General features: G+C 40.4%; 1 protein-coding gene across 2 annotated transcripts in view; it reads right to left on the bottom strand.

Moving 5' to 3' along the window:
* Nucleotides 1-16,010, bottom strand: part of KLHL15 (kelch like family member 15) — a 40,615-nt gene extending 24,605 nt beyond the window's left edge. The window contains exons 1-2 of one of the 2 annotated variants that reach the window (XM_050936585.1): nucleotides 15,947-16,010; nucleotides 5,277-5,988 (exon numbers count right to left, since the gene is read on the bottom strand). In XM_050936585.1, coding sequence (XP_050792542.1) covers nucleotides 5,277-5,981 — 705 coding nt within the window. In that variant the 5' untranslated portion in view covers nucleotides 5,982-5,988; nucleotides 15,947-16,010. Of the gene's footprint in view, nucleotides 1-5,276; nucleotides 5,989-15,644; nucleotides 15,892-15,946 lie in introns of those variants that run through there. The other variant, XM_050936584.1, reaches the window with a different exon arrangement.
* Between the last annotated feature and the right edge of the window lie 3,358 nt (nucleotides 16,011-19,368).

The following is a 19,368-nucleotide window of genomic DNA, read 5'->3' as shown; positions in this document are numbered from 1 at the left end:
GATAAACAATCTGTTCTTATCTTGCACACAGAAGTATGATAGCTGAGCAAAGGTAAAGTTTTTGCATGTTTTTTAAGCCTAATTGAAGAGATCAAAGAGTTTCTGAAGTCCACAAATCAGAACTTCGAGCAACTAGAAGACTCCAGCTGGTTAATGGACTTGGCTTTTCTTGCCGACATCACTGACAAATTGGACATTTTAAATCTTGAGCTCCAGGGAAAAGACAAACATGTGGCTCAAATAACAGAGTCTGTAAAATCATTCAAAACAAAACTGATCTTGTGGATGTCACATACGAAGACTAAGTCTCTCATACATTTCCCAAGTATGAAGAAAATGGTATGTGACAGTGATTTTAACCCATCACCCTTTGTTATCCACATTCAAATACTTCTGGAACAATTTGAAAAGAGATTTCAGCAGTTCACCATCATTGAGCCTGTAGTTGCCTTTCTTGTGAATCCTTTTACTTGCCAAATAGAGGTAACAGAAATGGCTACATCAATTACGAGTCTCATTCAAGTAAGAATAGAAAACATGGAACTGGAGATTTTGGACCTTCAAAATGATATTGTTCTAAAATCCTGCGCAACAGATGAAAACTTTTGGAATCTGGCTGATCGAAAAAAGTTTCCTGCCTTAAAAAAATGTAGCATACAAAATAAAATCTTATTTCGGTTCCACTTATCTATGCGAAGTTCTGTTTTCAACAATGAACATCATAAAATCAAAATACAGATCTTGGCTTATAGATGCCCAGCTTGACAATTGCTTACAAATGGGAATATCATCCTACTCTCCCAACTAAAAAAATTGGCTGAAGAAATGCAGTGCCAAAAATCAAACTGACTTTATTAGAAAAACCACGTGAATTAAGGATACCTATTTTCTATTAAGTGCTGATGAGCATGTATGATTAACTTGTGTTTAACTTTTTTTGTATTTGTTTATTGAAATACAGATACACGTAACAATACAAAGAATATTTTTAATTAACCACAACTGGCTATGTTAAAGTAAGAATAATAAATATATTTGGACCAGCAGTTCAACGTTTTACTTTTTTTAAAATAAATAAGATGAAAACGCTTTATGATATTTATTTTGTAAAAACTCCTTAATTTTTCTTACAGATAGATAAAAAAAGAGCAAATTCACATGGTAAGGTGAAAGAGTAATTGCCGAATAATTTAATACATACCTTTTACATGTAAAATTACCTTTTTTATCTTATGGATTCATATATTATGTAATATTAAATATGATGTGGGTATTATTCAATGTACAAATACAAAATAAGCCTTGAAAAATTGTTGGTGCCTGCCACACTCTTCTGAAAACATGAATGTGATACTGGCCACAAAAACGTTGGGGACCACTGCCTGAGGACAATGCTAATACAGGTCGTTGAGGGTGTTAGTGTTTTTGTCAGCAGGAGAGCATGCCTTTTAGTGGCACGGCAGTAGCTGTTGCTAAAAACTGCTTAGCGTAGACTGATAGCCTAAAAATCGTGGACTTAATAAAGGACAATGGATTTATGGCTCCTTACAACAATCTATAACCCACTAACCCTCCTTTGGGCTACAATTGCAGAGGTGTTAGCTGCCCATTTCACCTTGAATGGTCTTTTATAATCTGTTTAGCATAAGGAGTTAACAGTCTGTTCCACCTTGTATTTAGCTGCCACGCTCTATGTTTCCCAGATCTGATGAAGAGCTCTGGGTAAGATCCAAAACTTGTCATTTGGTCCAATAAAAGGTATTACCTCACCCACCTTGTCTCTTTAATCTAATGCAACATTTAAGTCATTTTAAAAAAAAACTGTATTTAAGTTATACACCGCTACCTTGATATAACGCTACCCGATACAACACGAATTTGGATAGAACGTGGTAAAGCAGTGCTCCGGGGGGGGAGGGAGAGGGGCTGGCTCCGCACTCCTCTGGATCAAAGGGAGTTCAATATAACACCGTTTCACCTATAACGCGGTAAGATTTTTTGGCTCCCAAGGACAGCATTATATTGAGGTAGAGGTGTATTTATTTTATATATGCCTACAGGTTAGTATAGGCACATAATGTAAATTAAGTAAACTACATAAATTATTACAATCTGTTCAGAAGAAAACAAAATGAAAGTGTAACAAACATCTCTAATGTAGTTAGCTGCTTCTTATACGTCAAAAAAAAATTCTGATAAATTTACGCATTAGTGCTTAAACATACATTTTTACACAGAAAGGGCCAAATCCTACAACCTCTGTTCACCCATGTACCTCCACTAAAGTTTTGGAACTACTTAAGTGAGATAATCTAACTCAGAACAGGTCTACTCGATAAATACTGTATTTACCAGATACCAAGACCAAAGTTGAACTACAAAGCAAATTACATACCCCCCCACCAAAAAAACCCCACATTTAAATATATTAATCCAAGGAGAATATGGCAAAAAACAACAAAACTCAAAGTTATGACGGAATGTACAAAATTCATGTCATGGTGAAGAACAAAAACCCTCACATCAGCTTAATTAAAGGATTCTTGTTTTGCATACCTGTGCTTTCACTAACTTGTGTCCCTCGGCTACACTGAGATGCTTTTGGGGGGGGGGGGTAATTTTCTATTACTGATAAATACTTGCTCTTTCAGAAGCTTGAAATGTTTTTTACACTATTAATTTGGCAATTGACGAATCCTCTTCTGATCTTTGAGGCTATATATGATATCTGATTTGATCAGTGAAGCACTTTTGGGATCCAAGGAATTACAAGTAAATTATAGACAAACAACAAAATTGTTAGCAAATGTCAATGGGACTACATGTAACATGCAAAATCAAGCATGTGTGGAAGTCTTTGCAGGATCAGGACTCTTACTCCCAATTTCTTAATATTTGCTACAGGTGCTGATGCACAAGACAAAAAACCCACTGCAAGTGTTAGTTTTCAATTGCAGGTTAAAAAAAAAATCTACATTTTATTTGTAAATTGAAAAAATCCAAAATGGAAAGGAACACCAAGCTGTTGTCTCAAAGTTTGTTTTCAGAACTGTACATACTTTGTGCAGACAATGAAAGTTTAAATATTAATGAAGACTCATTCTGTACTATACATTTTTATACAGCAATACAAAAGAATATTGACTTTAATTGTGTAAAAAGTACAGATTAAGAAAAAAAATTTTACTGTTATGAAGTAGAATCATAGGCATTTTGAAATCAAAATCTGGCTGTAAGAACAGTGTTTATTTTATACCAGCTGACAAGTGGTGACTGATTTCAAGGAACTTGCTCATTGATTGTTGCTGCTAATTTACCCAAAATTTTATTTCCTGAGCATGCGCAACTGTGTTTATAGTGAAATAGAAATCAACAGAGCGAAGTGGCAGCAGGAACAGATATCACTCCATAGAACAAATTCTACTCACTTCATTGAAATTGCACTTGTGTAACCAAGAACAGAATAAGAGCCTAAGAATATCAGTTAACTGCTGAAATAGGAGCTCTCTAAGTAATTTTTCTGCCCAATCAAAGCAACGACTTTTTAAATAATTTACTCATTTACTGAGAGATTTTTTTTTTTTTAAAGTTATGCTGGTCCAGATCTACTGTCAATCTCTCCAGCTCCACTGAAGTTTGTGGAGTTATGCTGACATACAAGAGAGGAGGATCAGACACTTGCATGCATGCACACAATCTCGAAGATATTCTCCCACGAGAAGTGCCTTAGTGACTCTGGAGCCTAAATACCATTGCCTTTCAATGAGACTTAGGAACTTCTGAAAATTTCACCTTACCATTTTAACATAAACCAAAATGTTGAGTAATAGGTATACAGTTTTCTTCTTTTATAACATACATTTATAGCACCCATCACCAAAGTATCTAGTGACCTCAATTAAAGTGTAGATTTTTAAAAAACATGTACACAATATCTATCTAAAAGTAAATGTCAGTGAGAATTGATTTTGATTATGCTGATGCCCAGTTACAATAATATACCGTATATACCTGTTCATAAGCTGAATTCTTTTAGTAAAAAAAGGGAAGCACCAGAGAAGGGGGTCAGCTTATGAACGGGTATAGAGAGGGAGAGGTGGAACACAGCCCCTCCCCGCAAACAGAAGGAGGAAGGAGAGGCAGCACAGCCAGCAGAGACAGAAGGGAAGAGCCGGGGCCAGACTCTCTGCGCTTCTGGCCACAGTGCTCTCCCCCTAGCCTCAGGAGCAGCTGCAGCTTCGGGGCTGGCATGCTGCAGCCGTGCTACTCAGCCCTGCCCCCAGAGCAGGCTGTGGCCAGGCCACCTGGCCCGCCGGAGCACACTGAGGCCATGTCACCTGACCCAGCCTGCTGGAACATGCTGCGGCCATGCCGTCCAGTCTGGCCCGCCGGAGCAGGCTGTGACTGCGCAGCCCAGCCTGCCAGAGCAACTCCAGCCAGGTCAGAGACATCCTCCTCTGGCTCTCCCCAGATAAGGTGGGAAAGGATGAGATGGGGAGAGTGTGGGGGTCCCAGGCTAGGGTCATGTGGGGGGTGGTCTCAGGGGTTACTCCCCTGATCCCTAGCTTCTCCTTCTCAAAAAATTTCCCCACCAGTTGCTGTCCTGGCCTGTCAGGGTAAGCAGCTGGCGCACCGGGACACTTTGTTTACTTAGGTTTACAGCAGTGCCTTTGGACGCTTGAGACAAACAAACCATCTTGGCCTGCCAACGGCTTATCCTGATGGCCCGGAAGCCAAAGTTTGCTGACCCCTGAATTATAGAGTCGGCTTATGAACGAGTCATAAAAATTTTCCATTTTTTACTTATCCATCTTGGGTGGATCAGCTTATAAATGAACCAGCTTATGATCAAGTACATACGGTAGGCCCTATCCACTTTGGGCCTCTCAAGGATTTTCAAAAAAAAAAAAAATAATAATAAAAAAAAATCAAAAAAAATCAAGCAGCGAGATGTGGACAGCATTAAGAATGACTGAAATAAACTGAACTTCATATGGATGAACTTACTTAAAATGTCCTCATAAGGAATCATTTACAAACAAACACAGTAAACCTACCAGTTCTCCAGTTATAAAACAAGCTATTTTCTAAAAGTAGAAGACATTACTTTCAGATATTAGATCCTCGATATATGTTATTTGCCAGAAAGAAAAAAAAAAGTATCAATGCTCTGTCTTTTTTTCCCCCTCCTAACAGGTTTGGGAATCTTACCTATTTAACGGCATGCTGCCCTAGCTAAATGATGAATCCTGCCTATTGCTTTCAAATGCACCAACCTTCTCAAAAACACTGGATGGTGTCATCAAACAAAACCTGATGTTCTGAATGATGGTGTCGGTATGTCTCCAGCGTCTTCTATCATGCCGCAGCCAAGCCTGAACAGCCTCGTACAGCTCTATCTCTGGAAACCTGCTCAGATGATCATTATCCAAATAAGACATAAGCTTTTCAAAGCTCAGATAGGACAAGAAGTCAGGTCTGGACATGAGTGGCACAAAATTCTCTAGCAGAAAGGAGTCCAACTTTTCCCTGACTCCATCGATGTTTACACCAAAATCATCTAATAGTCTCATAATTTCTGCACAGTTTTCTAAGCAGATTTTTTCTAAAAGAAAAGAGCAGCAGAACTTCACCACTTCTATAAGCTGAACATACATGGCAGCCTGCAGAATCTCATGAACAGTGTTCATGCTCAGTTCAATGTTTCCGTAGTACATGAACTGGAGGACGTGGCTAAAGCCTGTGGCAGTCAGACCTTTCAAATGGATTTTATCTTGATCTCGCTCCCTCATGTCGGCTGTGAACATAATCCTGAAGTAATCACTCTGGGTGGCAAGCAGGGCTTTATGGGCCTGAAACTGGTGGTCTTCAATGACAAGAGTGACGTCAAGAAGCAATCCCTCCTCATACAGTGCTCTGAAACCAGCAGAGACACTGGTATCATGGATGGCGGAGCTAAACCCTTCCACGTCCCCTGCCATGAATCACCTGAAAAAAAGGAATCAAAGCAGAAAGTATTAGTTCTAAGAGTTTACAGAATACAAGCTTTTCCAGACCAGAAGAACTTTAACATTAATATCAATTTGTTAAATGTCAATGAAAATAAATTATCTCCAAAAAATGCTTCGGTGGGCCACCCTTTGCAGAAAACATCCATTTTTAAAATCACTTTTTCTGTTTTGCAGCCTTGAAAATCAATTTAAGCAACAAAAATGCAGCTAGAACAAGTTTCTAGATATCAAGTGTAAGACGACACATTTATTTCAAATTTCTGGTGCTAAAAGCAGATTAATGTGCAAATGAGATAATACTATTTATATTCTATTAATTTTACATCACTCTATGGCCAGATAATTATGTAATGCCTCCAAAAGCTAGTCACATTGCACTTTTCTTTCCATAGTGATCCCCATAAGAACATATCACTGGAGAGCACAAAACAAACAGTTAAGATATTAAAGGCATCTGAAAGAAAGAGAAACTTCTTCATCTTAAAAAAAAAGACTCCATAGGCCTTTACAAAGCAATAATTTGTAAAGGCTTGTTATAGCAGAAGGTGAAAGTATTTCAATTCTCTCTATTAGATTTTTCATGGAAACAAAGCATTTTGATCAAGTGACTTACGTCTCTATCTTCCCCTGCTGTAAAATGGAGATAATTATTTTTTATCTACTTCTTAGTGCTATTTGTGAGGCCTAACTAGATAGCAAGTCTGAAGAAGTGGAAAATATACATGGGAGTGCAAAATATTAAGGCCATCAGAAGCACAGTTTAGAGTAAAACTCAGTAAATACTTCCGCACGTGTTGGGGGGTTGTTAAGGCTCAACTGCATATTAAGCACTCGATGTTTCTCAGATGGAAGGCATTGCATATGTGCTAAATATTTAATGGCAAAACATACATGGGAGTAGGAAATTGAAAAGTAAGAGTATGATGGGACACCACCTTATAGGGATTTGGGAAGACACCTAGTCAGGAAAAAAAAATTCTTATTCAATATCTAGGATTTACTTAAATGGGCAAGAGTTTCAGCCTTTACACTGAAATTTCTGGCTTTTTCCAGTTTAAGCCAAGCCATTAACTTTGAAGTGTGAATGTTTTTATATTAATTTAATAAAATTGCCCTTAACTCTGAATTTCCTGCAACAGTCATTACATTAAATTAGTTTTCTGTATTTAATTTAAAAACTAAATGGGTTGTTGGCACAAAGTATTTAAAACTGAAATATATTATAGTGGTGATAAATTTAAGAAACCACTAATTTTCAAAAAATCATTTCTATAAGACTTAAAAATTACCAAACTGTTTATATTTAAATATTATGAAGAAAAAAATGGCTCATACCTGGTATGCCAAGCGTCACAGGTTTAAGACAGTGGTCATAATTAGGGCCCTACTAAATTCATGGCCGTGAAAAATGCATCATGGACCATGAAATCTGGTCTCTCCTGTGAAATCTGACTATTGTAGGATAGCCTCTTTTGGGTCAGGACTTGCCTCCAGTTACACCACCAGGAAATTTAAGATTTTTTAAATCCTTTCTTTCTGAAATTTACCAAATGGACTGCAAATTTGATAGGGCTCTAGTCATAATGTTGTCCTCACTCTAAGCCTCACATCTTGACAACTGTCATTTTAACTGAAAATTACTAGAGGGGATTCTGTATGCAGCTCATCCCCCGCCCCATTCCTTAACTGATAGCACAGAAAGGAAAAAAATGCAGCCTACCTCAAGTTCAAATGATGAGTGGGCATTTACAGGCCTGTCCAAAAACATTAGTGCTATTCCCACATTGTTGGATCCTGCTGGCAATCTTCAGGCACAGCAGTACTGATCACAGAAGTGTGCTCTACACGAAATACAGGTTAATCCCTGAACCCTACTAAAATTTCCATCAACAGGAGTAGCAGTAGCAGAGTGAAAATGACAATTATTTCAGTAAGTTTCCTTCCACATTCATGATGGGGACAGGCTATGTTCAGGGGCAGTGGAGGAAAAGGTATGATCCCCCTCATGTCAATCTGCAGAGAGAAGAGAAATTGTCCATCGTCACCCCAAAACCTATAACTGTGAGACATCACACCTCTGCCTCTGTTGTTCCTGCATATAGCATGTCCCCACAAGCAGAATGAAAACAACTGAAGTCATGTTATTTCCCCTCCTCTGCTGCTCCTACTAAGGAAAACTATGACAACCAGCTGAGAATGAGCACTATTGGGTGTGGGAAGGGGGGAGAAAGAACCATGCCCTAAACTCCTCACCCCCAGCATCACCAACACTTCAGAAGGAAAGGAGAAGAAAACAGAAACAGAAGTCCTCTCCCCAATGAGGGAAAAGGATTTGCCTAGCAAAAATTAAGGAAAGTTCCACAGGACGGTCAATGGCAGCACACATTTGTCTCATAACAACCTAATCTGGGGCAGGCAAACTACGTTCCATGAGCCTAACCATTTTCAGTCAGCCCATGAGCTCCCACTGGGTAGCGGGATTTGGGGCTTGCCCAGCTCCAGGGTGCCGGGTCGGGGGCTACACCATGCCACTCGGCCCCGCTACGGCGCTCTATCATGGTTGGGGGCCGCTCCATGCATAGGAGCCAGAGAAGGGACGTCACCGGGAGCCACTTGAGGTAAGCGTTCTCGGAGACTGCACTCCTGAGCCTCTCCCCAAGCCCCAACCCTCTACCCCAGCCCTGATCCCCCGCCCGCTCTCCAAACCCCACGATCCCAGCACAGAGTACCCTCCTGCACCCCAAACCTCTTATCCCCAGCCCCACCCCAGAGCCCACACCTCCAACCAGAGCCCTCACCCCCTCCCACACCCCAACCCCAATTTTGTGAGCATTCATGACCCGCCATACAATTTCTATTTTCCAACATGGCCCTCAGGCCAAAAAGTTTGCCCACCCCTGACCTAATCCCTCACTCTGTGGATAAAGTATGAGACATGACAAAGAATCCCTGAGGAAGGGCCTTTTCCAACTACCCTCTGGCCAAAGGAACAGTGTTAGTAGGCTCTACGGCTACATCAGGCTCACCCTCCATGGTTTAATACATAGGTATCATGATGTAGGGTATCTGGAGTTAGAAAAGGAAATAAATGGGTAACAGGGTGCCTTGAAAGACTGCTTCATAATGCTCTAAAGAAAGTTGGAAGACAATTAAACATTAAGGGTGAAAATGCACAGGAAGAGATTGGCAGAAAGAGGAGGGACAAAAAAATGCACCATGTTCAAAGGAGCATTTGCTGATTTGCACTGCTGCTCTTCAGATAGAGATTCAGAGAAAAGAAGAGGGAAACATGTTCCTTACATTTTAGTACAGTGATTACATTCAAGATTTTCATCCATCCATCCCACTGTGATTGTTAAATAGTTAAGTAACTGAAAGCACTTGGAAATAAAGTACCCCCTCTTAAAATTCTGAATTTACTCTATTTGAAAAGTAGGATGCCAGAAGGTGAGGTGGAAAACATCCTCACAATACATAAAAAATAAACCTGCCTTCAAAGAGTAACGGCTAAAATTCCACTGACATCTTTGGGTTTCCAAAACATCTGCCATCCTGTGAAAATGAGAGGGTTCATTTCCATTTCTAGCCTAAGACTCAATAAGGTTAATGCAAGCTGCCAAACACTTCATTATTACCTAATGTTTCAAAAAGGAGTTTAACATTACAAGTGCTGCTTTTAAAAGAAAAAAAAGTAGAGCATTTAAAAAAGACAGATGAAGGATTATTTTTAGTAAATCTTCATTTACCTAACCCAAAATACTTTGCCTTCTGCGTGTCAGATACTATTAAACTCACTTGTCAAGTTTGTAACCAGATTTTTAAGAAATGTGGGAGAAAAGATGTTGAAGGAGACTCTTCCATCTTAACACAATATAAAGAACCCTCAGAGCCCCTCTAGTCTCACACAATTTATACTGAGAGAGTGGAAAGAAAAAAAAAAAAGCTATGCATCTTCTATCCCATTAAATACATATCTTGCCACATAACAGAACTCAGCGGCACTGCTGTGGATATCCACATGGCCCCACAGTATACCAACATTTTTATGGCTGACTTAGAACAACGCTCCCTCAGCTCTTGTCCCAGACACCCCTACTCTACTTGGGCTACATTGATGACATTATCATCTGGACCCATGGAAAAGAAGCCCTTGAGGAATTCCACCATGATTTCAACAATTTCCATCCCATCATTAACCTCAGCCTGGATCAGTCCACACAAAGAGATCCTCTTTCTGGACGCTACAGTGCTAATAAGCAATGGTCACAAACATCACCCTATACCGGAAACCTACTGACTGCTATTCTTACCCTTCATGCCTCAAGCTTTCATCCAGACCACATCTGTCATAACTTTCTTCCCAGATCTGGACCTTAGCGTCCAAAATATGGGTGTTAGCATGAAAACCTCCAAGCTTAGTTACCAGCTTGGACCTGGTAATTGCTGCCACCAGCCAGGAATTATACAGTGCCTAGCTCACTGTGGTCTCCCCAAAACCTTCCCAGGGGACCCCAAGACCCAGATTCCTTGAATCTCACCACAAAGGGTAATAACCCACTTCCCTTCTCCCTCTTCCCCTACAGGTGTTCCCTCCCTGGGTTCCTGGAGAGATATACAGATTCTAGCTCCGTGAATCTAAACAAAGGGATTCCACCCTCCCTGCTTCAAGTCCTTGAAACACAAGGAGCAAGAGATCTAACCTCTCTCCCCCCTCACCTAGAGGGTATGCAAAGTCAGGCTTAGTAAAGCTAACACAAAGAGACTTTCCCCCTCCCTTCGTTTCTTAGCCTTAACCAGTGAAAAACACTCAAACAGGTCTTAAAAAGAAAGCTTTATATAAAAAAAGAAAGAAAAAAGGACATAAAATGGTCTCTGTATTAAGGTGACAATATACAGGGTCAATTGCTTAAAGGAAAAAAAATGAACAAACAGCCTTATCCAAAAAGAATACAATTTAACACATTCCAGCAACTATACACATGTAAATACAAAAAAACAATATAAACCTATTGTCTTACTATCCTTGTACTTACAAATTGGAAACAGAAGATTAGAAAGCCTGGAGATAGAAAAATCACTCTCAGAGCGGAGAAGGCACAGACCCAAGACAAAGAACAAGGAACCCACACCCAAAACTTCCCTCCACCCAGATTTGAAAAAGTCTTGTTTCCTGATTGGTCCTCTGGTCAGGTGTTTCAGGTTACTGTTTGTTAACCCTTTTATAGGAGAAAGAGACATTAACCCTTAGCTATCTGTTTATGACAACATCACATGATCCATTGTCTACAGCCACGTTCTAAGATATAACCGCATTTGCCCCAATCTCTCAGACAGAGGCAAGCACTTAAAAGGTCTCTATCAAGCGTTCTTAAAACTACAATACCCACCTGCTGAAATGAAGAAACAAACAGATTGACAGAGCCAGAAGAATACTCAGAAGTCACCTACTCCAGGAAAGGCCCAACAAAGAAAGTAACAGAACACCACTAGCCGTCACCTTCAGCCCCCAACTAAAACCTCTCCAGCGCATCATCAAGGATCAACAACCTATCCTGAAGGACAATCACTCACTCTCACAGATCTTGGGAGACAGGCCAGTCCTTGCTTACAGACAGTCCCCCAACCTGAAGCAAATACTCACCAGCAATCACACAACAAAAACACTAAACCAGGAACCTATCTTTGCAACAAAGCCCGCTGCGAACTCTGTCTTCATATCTATTCAAGAGACACCGTCATAGAACCTAATCACATCTGCCTCACCAACAGAAGCTCGTTCACTTGCACATCTACCAATGTGATATATGCCATCACGTGCCAGCAATGCCCCTCTGCCATGTACATTGGCCAAACCGGACAGTCTCTATGCAAAAGAATAAATGGACACAAATCAGACATCAAGAATTATAACATTCAAAAACTAGTTGAACACGTCAACCACCCTGGTGACTCAATTATAGACCTAAAAGTCGCAATTCTTCAACAAAAAAACCTTCAAAAACAGACTCCAATCAGAAACTGCAGAACTGGAATTAATTTACAAACTGGACATCATTAAATTAGGCTTGAATAAAGACTGTGAGTGGATGGGTCATTACACAAAGTAAAAACTATTTCCCCATGCTAATTTTCCCCCTACTCTTACTCACATCTTCTTGTCAACTGTTTGAAATGGGCCATCCTGATTATCACTACAAATGTTTATTTTTCTTCCTGCTGATAATAGCCCACCTTCATTGATTAGTCTCGTTAGAGTTGATATGACAACACCCATTTTTTCAAGTTCCCTGTGTGTATATATATCTTCCTACTGTATTTCCCACTGCATGCATCCGATGAAGGGGGTTTCAGCCCATGAAAGCTTATGCCCAAACAAATTTGTTAGTCTCTAAGGTGCCACAAGACTAACACAGCTACCACTCTGAAACCTGTCACATTTGAATAGGTATGCAGAGCCCTATTTTTTTAGCACAAGATTTACAAAAAAAAAAATTCTCTATACCACTAACTTATAAATAGCAATAAACATGGGGTGGACTAATGGATAGAGTCAGGGACAATTCAAAGACAAAGTGAAATTGCTAAAAAATTCATTTATATTGCTGATATCCTCAATCTAAAGCAAAGAGCAATAATATACCATATATACTCGTTTATAAGCCAAATATTTTTGGTAAAAAAGTGATGCATCAAAGAGCGGGGGGGCAGCTTATAAAAAGGGTCTACACCAAAATTTGATGACTTTAAACTCTATGGAATCACTGAATTGAATATCTAAAACACTGTCATTTTGTTTACCTGGAGCATTTCAAGGCATGTAGCCCCTCAGCTCCCTGTGGCCACGGTTCACCGTTCCCAGCCAATGGGAGCTGCAGGAAGTGGCACAGGGAGCTGAGGGGCTCCAGGCCTGCAGATGCTCCAAGTAAACAAAATGTCCTGACCCCTAGCGGCTCACCCTGACCGCCGGGAGCCAAAGTTTGCCAACCCCTGAAATAGGGTTGGCTTATGAAAGGGTCATACAGTTTTTTGCTCTTTTTACCTAACCATCTTGGGGGGATTGGCTTATAAATGAATGGGCTGATGAATGAGTATATATGGTAGTTTAATTATAACAAAGTGCTATAAAAATTTCAGATGCAAGTATTTTTCAAAATAATTTTTCTATTCCTCCCACACACATACTTGCAAACTTATATGTAATTCTATTTGCTATTAAAGTGCTACAGCCAATTTCTCAGAAGACAATGACGAAATGACTTTTTTCAAGTTTTCAATAAAAATGCAAAAATTTAGACTTCACGTTTCCTCCACCTAAGCAAATCACTCTGTAATGTGACTAGGAAGCCAGGAGCTCTCTCTTTCCTTTCCTATCCTCAACATGAGACTAGTGTGTTTCTGTCTAAAGGCAACATGTAGTCTAATATATGGAGTTTCATATTATAACCCAGTTTGGTCTTGCCTGCACAGCCGAAACTAAACCATGTTATAGTCCCAAAAAGATCAGAACTGCAATACTGTTTGATAATATGGTCTAATAAGTCAGGACTTCTGGTAAGAGAAAGCATATCATCACATGGTTAGAGCACTCCCATCTTATAACATGATTCACAGTGCATTAAAATTTGCTGCAACATATGGGCCTTTAAAACCACATTTTAAGATTATAATAAAAAGAATGAACCATTTCTATCATAACCAAAACACAGTTGCAGCTATGGGCAAAACAATCAGCTGTAGTTACCAGTCCAGTCAGAACCTCCCCTAACTCTGCAGAACTTCTGTCTCATTAACTTGCATTACAAGAGCTTGGTAGATATGAAATTTTAACTTGAAATGACCATGTTATTAATATCCAACAGTGAAATACTGATTCAACTGAAGTCAGTAGGAGTTTTGCCATTGATTTCTATGGGGACAGGATTTCATCCTAAATAATATGTTGTATATTACAGCCAATAGCATTTGCCTTCCTTTAAATAATTTCAGTATTGGACATGGCATAAAATTGTTCAGCAATGTATTTATTTATTTAGTGTTTGCATATTCGCCAAGCCAGGCAATGAACGTCACAATCAGATCTAACAGTAAATTAGTGATAGTCAAAAAGTGATGCTTTCAATGTGAAGTTGTCATTATTAACAAAAAGATTATTAAAATAGCAACATTTAACATTAATAAAGTAGCAAGACAAACTTTTGATACCTAATAGCCCTGAACATCTAAATTGATCAGTTTATACTGACAAACTTAAGGGTCTGAATTGTTACCATATGGAATGTAATATAATAAAAACCACAAAATTCTTACTACTGAAAGCTCACTTTACAAAGTGCAGAACAAAATAAAGGACATTCATTCCATCTTAATTTTAATGCAAACTTTGTACATAGTTTTTTTCTTCATCCTATTGTAGTTTTATATTTCCAATAATCTACTCTGATATTTCTTTACATGTTTTGATAATATTTGCTAATCCTACAAATCACATGATATAAATTAATACAATTTTTACTCCCTCGCTGATTACTGAGCAGACTTTTTTTTCTCCCCAGTTTATGTTTTTGGGAGACTACTACAATTTATGTAACTGGCGTATTCCTGAATCAAACCTCAAATATCAAGTTGCCCCAATGTATAGAGTAGCAGTTTTCAGAGATAGGAGATGGGTTACTTACCAATATAAAAATCTTTGGATTCTTCCATCAAGTTGCAAGCATCAGACTAAATACTAATTAGTGATCTCAGTCATGGCCAAATTTTTGGAACACAAAGCCCTTCACCAGAATTGGACACCAGTGAGCAACCCTGTTGCTAACTTCAGCACACAGGCCTGGACTGAATATGGAAACTGAACTAGAACAGACTGCTCCAAAAGAGGATGCACATTGGAAGGATGGGCATGAGAAGCTTATACTGTATAGTGCTGTTGGCCACACCATGCATGTTTCGTGGAAATAAAGTTTCAGCCTACATGGCTTTTCCCGTTGCTAACTGATCTCACTTTAAAAGAAGGAGAGATTTAAAACGAACACAAAACATAAACTCAGCACTACCCACTTCACAACCTCCTCACACGTTGTGCTCGCCATTGGGAACAAGACTGATCACCAGGCCAGTCTCCCTCTGGAAATAAAAGGTGTGCAGGAAGGGTGGGAGAAAAGAGAAAACCCTAGAAGGGGGTACCTAGTTTCCCGCGACACCTTCTAGGTGGCAGAAGAGCCAGGTGAGAGGTAAAAAACACCAGAGGCCGGGCAGGACGTGCGCCCACCACGCAGGCCAGAGGTGCAGGCACCCTGCTGCAGCCGGTTACACAACCCCGAGCATTCCCTCGCCACCAGTTACACTAGAAACCCCTACCAAGATCATCCCCTTCCCTTGTGCAGCTGCTGCTGCTGGAGACACGCAACAAGCCTCTCACCAACCCTCACGTGGGGCGGCAAAGGCGGCTGAGCGAGCGGGGTGTCACACCGCCTTTGCCCAGCCCATCGGGGACGGGGGAAGGGGAGAAAACAAGGGCAGGGGGGCAAGGTGTTTAAACCGGCGCGGAAGTGGCTCTACCCCTCGGGCCAGCAGCGGCGGCGGCGGGTGGCGCGGGAGGATGAGAAGGGGGGTCCCGGCAGCGGCGTCACCTACCTCTCAGCAGCAGCAGCACTGAAGACGCAGCTCCGCCCGCCCAGCCTGCAGAGCGGGGGGTCTCGGTGTGACATAAAGACAGGGGAGGAGGCGGCGCGCCCCGGGGGCTGAAGTGCGGGGCAAGGGCTGAGGCGACGCTCGCGGGAGGGTGGGGGGCGCGGCTGGGCCCCTCCTCCCCGCTGCGCCTGCGAGGGAGACGCCGCCGGCACTGCCCAGGCACCAGCGCTCCCGGCCCCTCGCTCGGCCACGGCCTCGCCCCCCGGACCCCTATCTCGTCCCCCCCCTCGCTCACACTTGTTTACCTTCTTCGCTGCCTAGCACAGCCACGGGCGCCATCTTCCCCAACGACAGGCCCCCCGCGCCCCGCGTCACTTCCGCCGCCGCCACCTGCGGGAGGAGGCGGGATCAGCGGGCGGCAGCGCCCCTCCCCCCCGCGCCTATTGCTCCGCCATTGCCACCCCCACGCCCATCCCCTTCACTGCACCTCCACCCTTTTTACTGCCTCTCACTGCACTGTCACTGTCATCGTCACCTTTTACTAGCTCACTACACGGCCTCCCACTCTGCATCTCTTACTGACACACCTACCCCATTCATGGCCTCACCCATTGCACCCCCATCTCCTTCATTGCCTTAACTGCACCACCACTTCCATCCCCACCCCTTCCCTGCCTCTCTCTGCACTGCCGCCCCCACCTCCTTCACTGCATCTCACTTCACCCCCAGCCCCTTGCCTTTTACTGCACTGTCGCTGTCATCCCCCCTCTTACATGTCTCATACTGCACCTTCTATACTACTACCTCATGCTCTTCATTGCCTCACAATGCACTTCCTACTGCCACACCACCCCATTCATTGCCTCACGCAGTTTGCCCCTTTTTATGCCATACTTCCCACTGCCATCCCATTTACTGCTTCATACAGTGAACTTGCCCCCTACATCCCGTTCACTGTCTCTGAGTCTGCTACTGCAGTACCTGCCCCATTTTCTGCTTCACATAATGGAGCTACTGACCCTTACTCCATTCACTCTCTCATGCAGTGATGCAGGACTCCTACCCCACTCTCAGTGTCACAGAGAGTTTCTCCCATTTACTGTCTCACACAATAAATGTACTGACCCACGTTCACTGTTTTACAATAAATCTGCTTCACCTAGCACAGACCCACATATGTTCAGTACCTCAGCAAAGGGAGACTGGAATAGAAAAGAAACAGGAACTGAACAACAGATCTGTTTCCCTTCTTTTTGCTCCTGATACTCCTTCAATTTTGTTAGTGGGTGCATAGGAGAAACTAATTTTTTAATCTGCCTCTTACTAAGGTTTTCCAGTATCTGTCAAGCTGAGGTGTGAGATGCTTGTTGTGTGTCTCTCCTACATAATATGAAGGAAGAAGACCTCAAACTAGAAGAAAAAAAATCTGATCCACGTTGACAAACTTCACTCATCGTTTTTTAAAAATAGCTTCTTCGAAAATCCTGGACAAATTTGTGTCTCCACTGAAAATTTAAATATATCATTGTAACAGAGTAATCTTTAAAAAGTGCCTCAAAATGAGTATTCTCAGCAATATAGGAGACTGGTCAGGTCAGGTCTTCCTGTTTGGGGCCCTAACTACCATTGAAGTCAATCTGAACATTCTGTTGATTTCAGAAGTTGGATAGGTCTCTTAGGGTTAGACTTAAGCACGTGTGTAACTTTACTAAGGTGAGCAGTCTCATTAATGGGACTATTCACGTGAGTAAAGTTACAGACATGTAAAGTGCTTATAGGATTGAACATAACCGATTCATTCTAAAGCAGTGTTAACAGATTCCGGTGATGAGGAGTTTATTTGGTGTAAAGGAACATTTATAGTCTCAGAATTTATTTTTCTCTATATTTCTTCATACTGTCAACCTCCCACAATACAATAATCAACAATAACAAAGAACATTTAATGGTTTTATTGTTATTATGACATCTACAATACATTCATCCCTAATATATGATAACTATTATGTATGTCCATTCCAAAGTTTGATAGATACATTGACAGGGTTTAAATTATTTATAACGCCTTCTTTATTCAACCAAAAATGCAGCATGTGATTGTTTCTGGAATTTTCATACTCTATTTGCATAATTGTATAAACTATACAGTTAAATAATTTAAGAGGCAATTTTAGCCATTTAGAATAGAATTCTACACCATCTGTAATATTGCAAAACAGTGATTACATGTGCATGGAAATACACATTGGTAATGCAAGTACAATCAAGTGTACCATCATATTCCCACTATATTTTATGCATCCCAGTTACATGTTTCAACTGTGGTTTTCCCAGCAGTGATATTGTTTAAAGAAAGTAATATTTGCACCATATAGATTGATGAAATGTTAGATATGAAACAATATTTTCCATTTTATGTACAAAATTATCCAAATGTATTGCAGGATAATATACATTTTATTATCAGAAGCAAGATCTTTACTTATAACTTGTTATGATGACCGTTGCTACATTTTAATTTGTTTTCTTTAAAGAAAGACTATCAACAATACACTTCCTCTATGTATAAAAGAATTAAATTTCCCACACTTATTATGGGAAAGAAGAGTGTTAAAGGGGGAGATTAAAACTTGGCTAAAATCAGGTAATGTACACTAGCAGTTTGTGGTAGCTTCCACCACCACATCTCAATTTTAGAGCCTGACTGTGTATTCTCAACATATCCATATCATCTTCATTTACTTCAGTTAGTTACACACATGGGCCCCAATCTTATGTATGTGAGTAGTCCCACTGACTTCAAGTTAAAATGTGTGTCTGCAAAATTGGAATACAGAATACATGCAGAATCAAATTTTTCAGACTGCCAGGATAGCTAAATTACATGGTAGTCATGTAATGTAAACAAATGCCCACCTGGAATTTAAATCTCTTAGGGCTTCCCACAGAAAACCATACAATGGTCCCTAGTTTTTGCTTAATAAAGAATGCCAGATTAGGATCTAGATTAAATTAATAGTATATATATGAATAATAATCAAGATGATGTGTACATAGCACTAATTTCAAGGCAGTGCATAAGGTTTTAATTTTCCATTCTGTACTTCTTACTGTGGTGGATTAACAAAATGGGGTTTCAGGGGAAAAAGAGAAGTCAATTATTTCACAAGAGAAAGGCAAGAGTTCTATGTGCAAGGCTTGCCAGCTTTGGTCTCAATCTTGCAGTCAGATCAGTTTAGGCAGATCCTTGTGTTTGTATGAAACCTCCTGAACAGATCCTATTGCAGGATCAAGGCCTTTAGTTTGTTTTTATTTTTCAGCATCTGATTTGCTGTACCGAATTCTGAAAAGGTTTGGGTTTTTTTTAGATTGTTTTTTAAATATTCCATATTAAAGACACTGTTAAGTATGTAAAATGTTTATTCCTGGGGCAGGATTGTTTTCTTTTATGTTCTGTATATTACCAACCACATACAAGTAATAATTGAAATAGTAAAAAAAAAAGTTAAAATTTAAAAGTGGTATCAATAGATGGCCAGTAGAAATTACTAAAATATATTTGTTTAATTGTATCTTATAATTACAACAAATAAAATGACCTGATAGTCTAGATGTGCACGTAACTATAATGTGTGTAACCACCTGTTGCTATCATTTTTATCTTCATGATCCCTCCAACAGTTCATCCTATTGCTTGTTACGCCCATTCTATTAAGTCTAGGCTTAA

This window comes from Gopherus flavomarginatus, chromosome 1 (assembly GCF_025201925.1).
Source record: "Gopherus flavomarginatus isolate rGopFla2 chromosome 1, rGopFla2.mat.asm, whole genome shotgun sequence".
Lineage (NCBI taxonomy): Eukaryota > Metazoa > Chordata > Testudines > Testudinidae > Gopherus > Gopherus flavomarginatus.
This window is presented reverse-complemented; position numbering and strand designations above follow the sequence as displayed.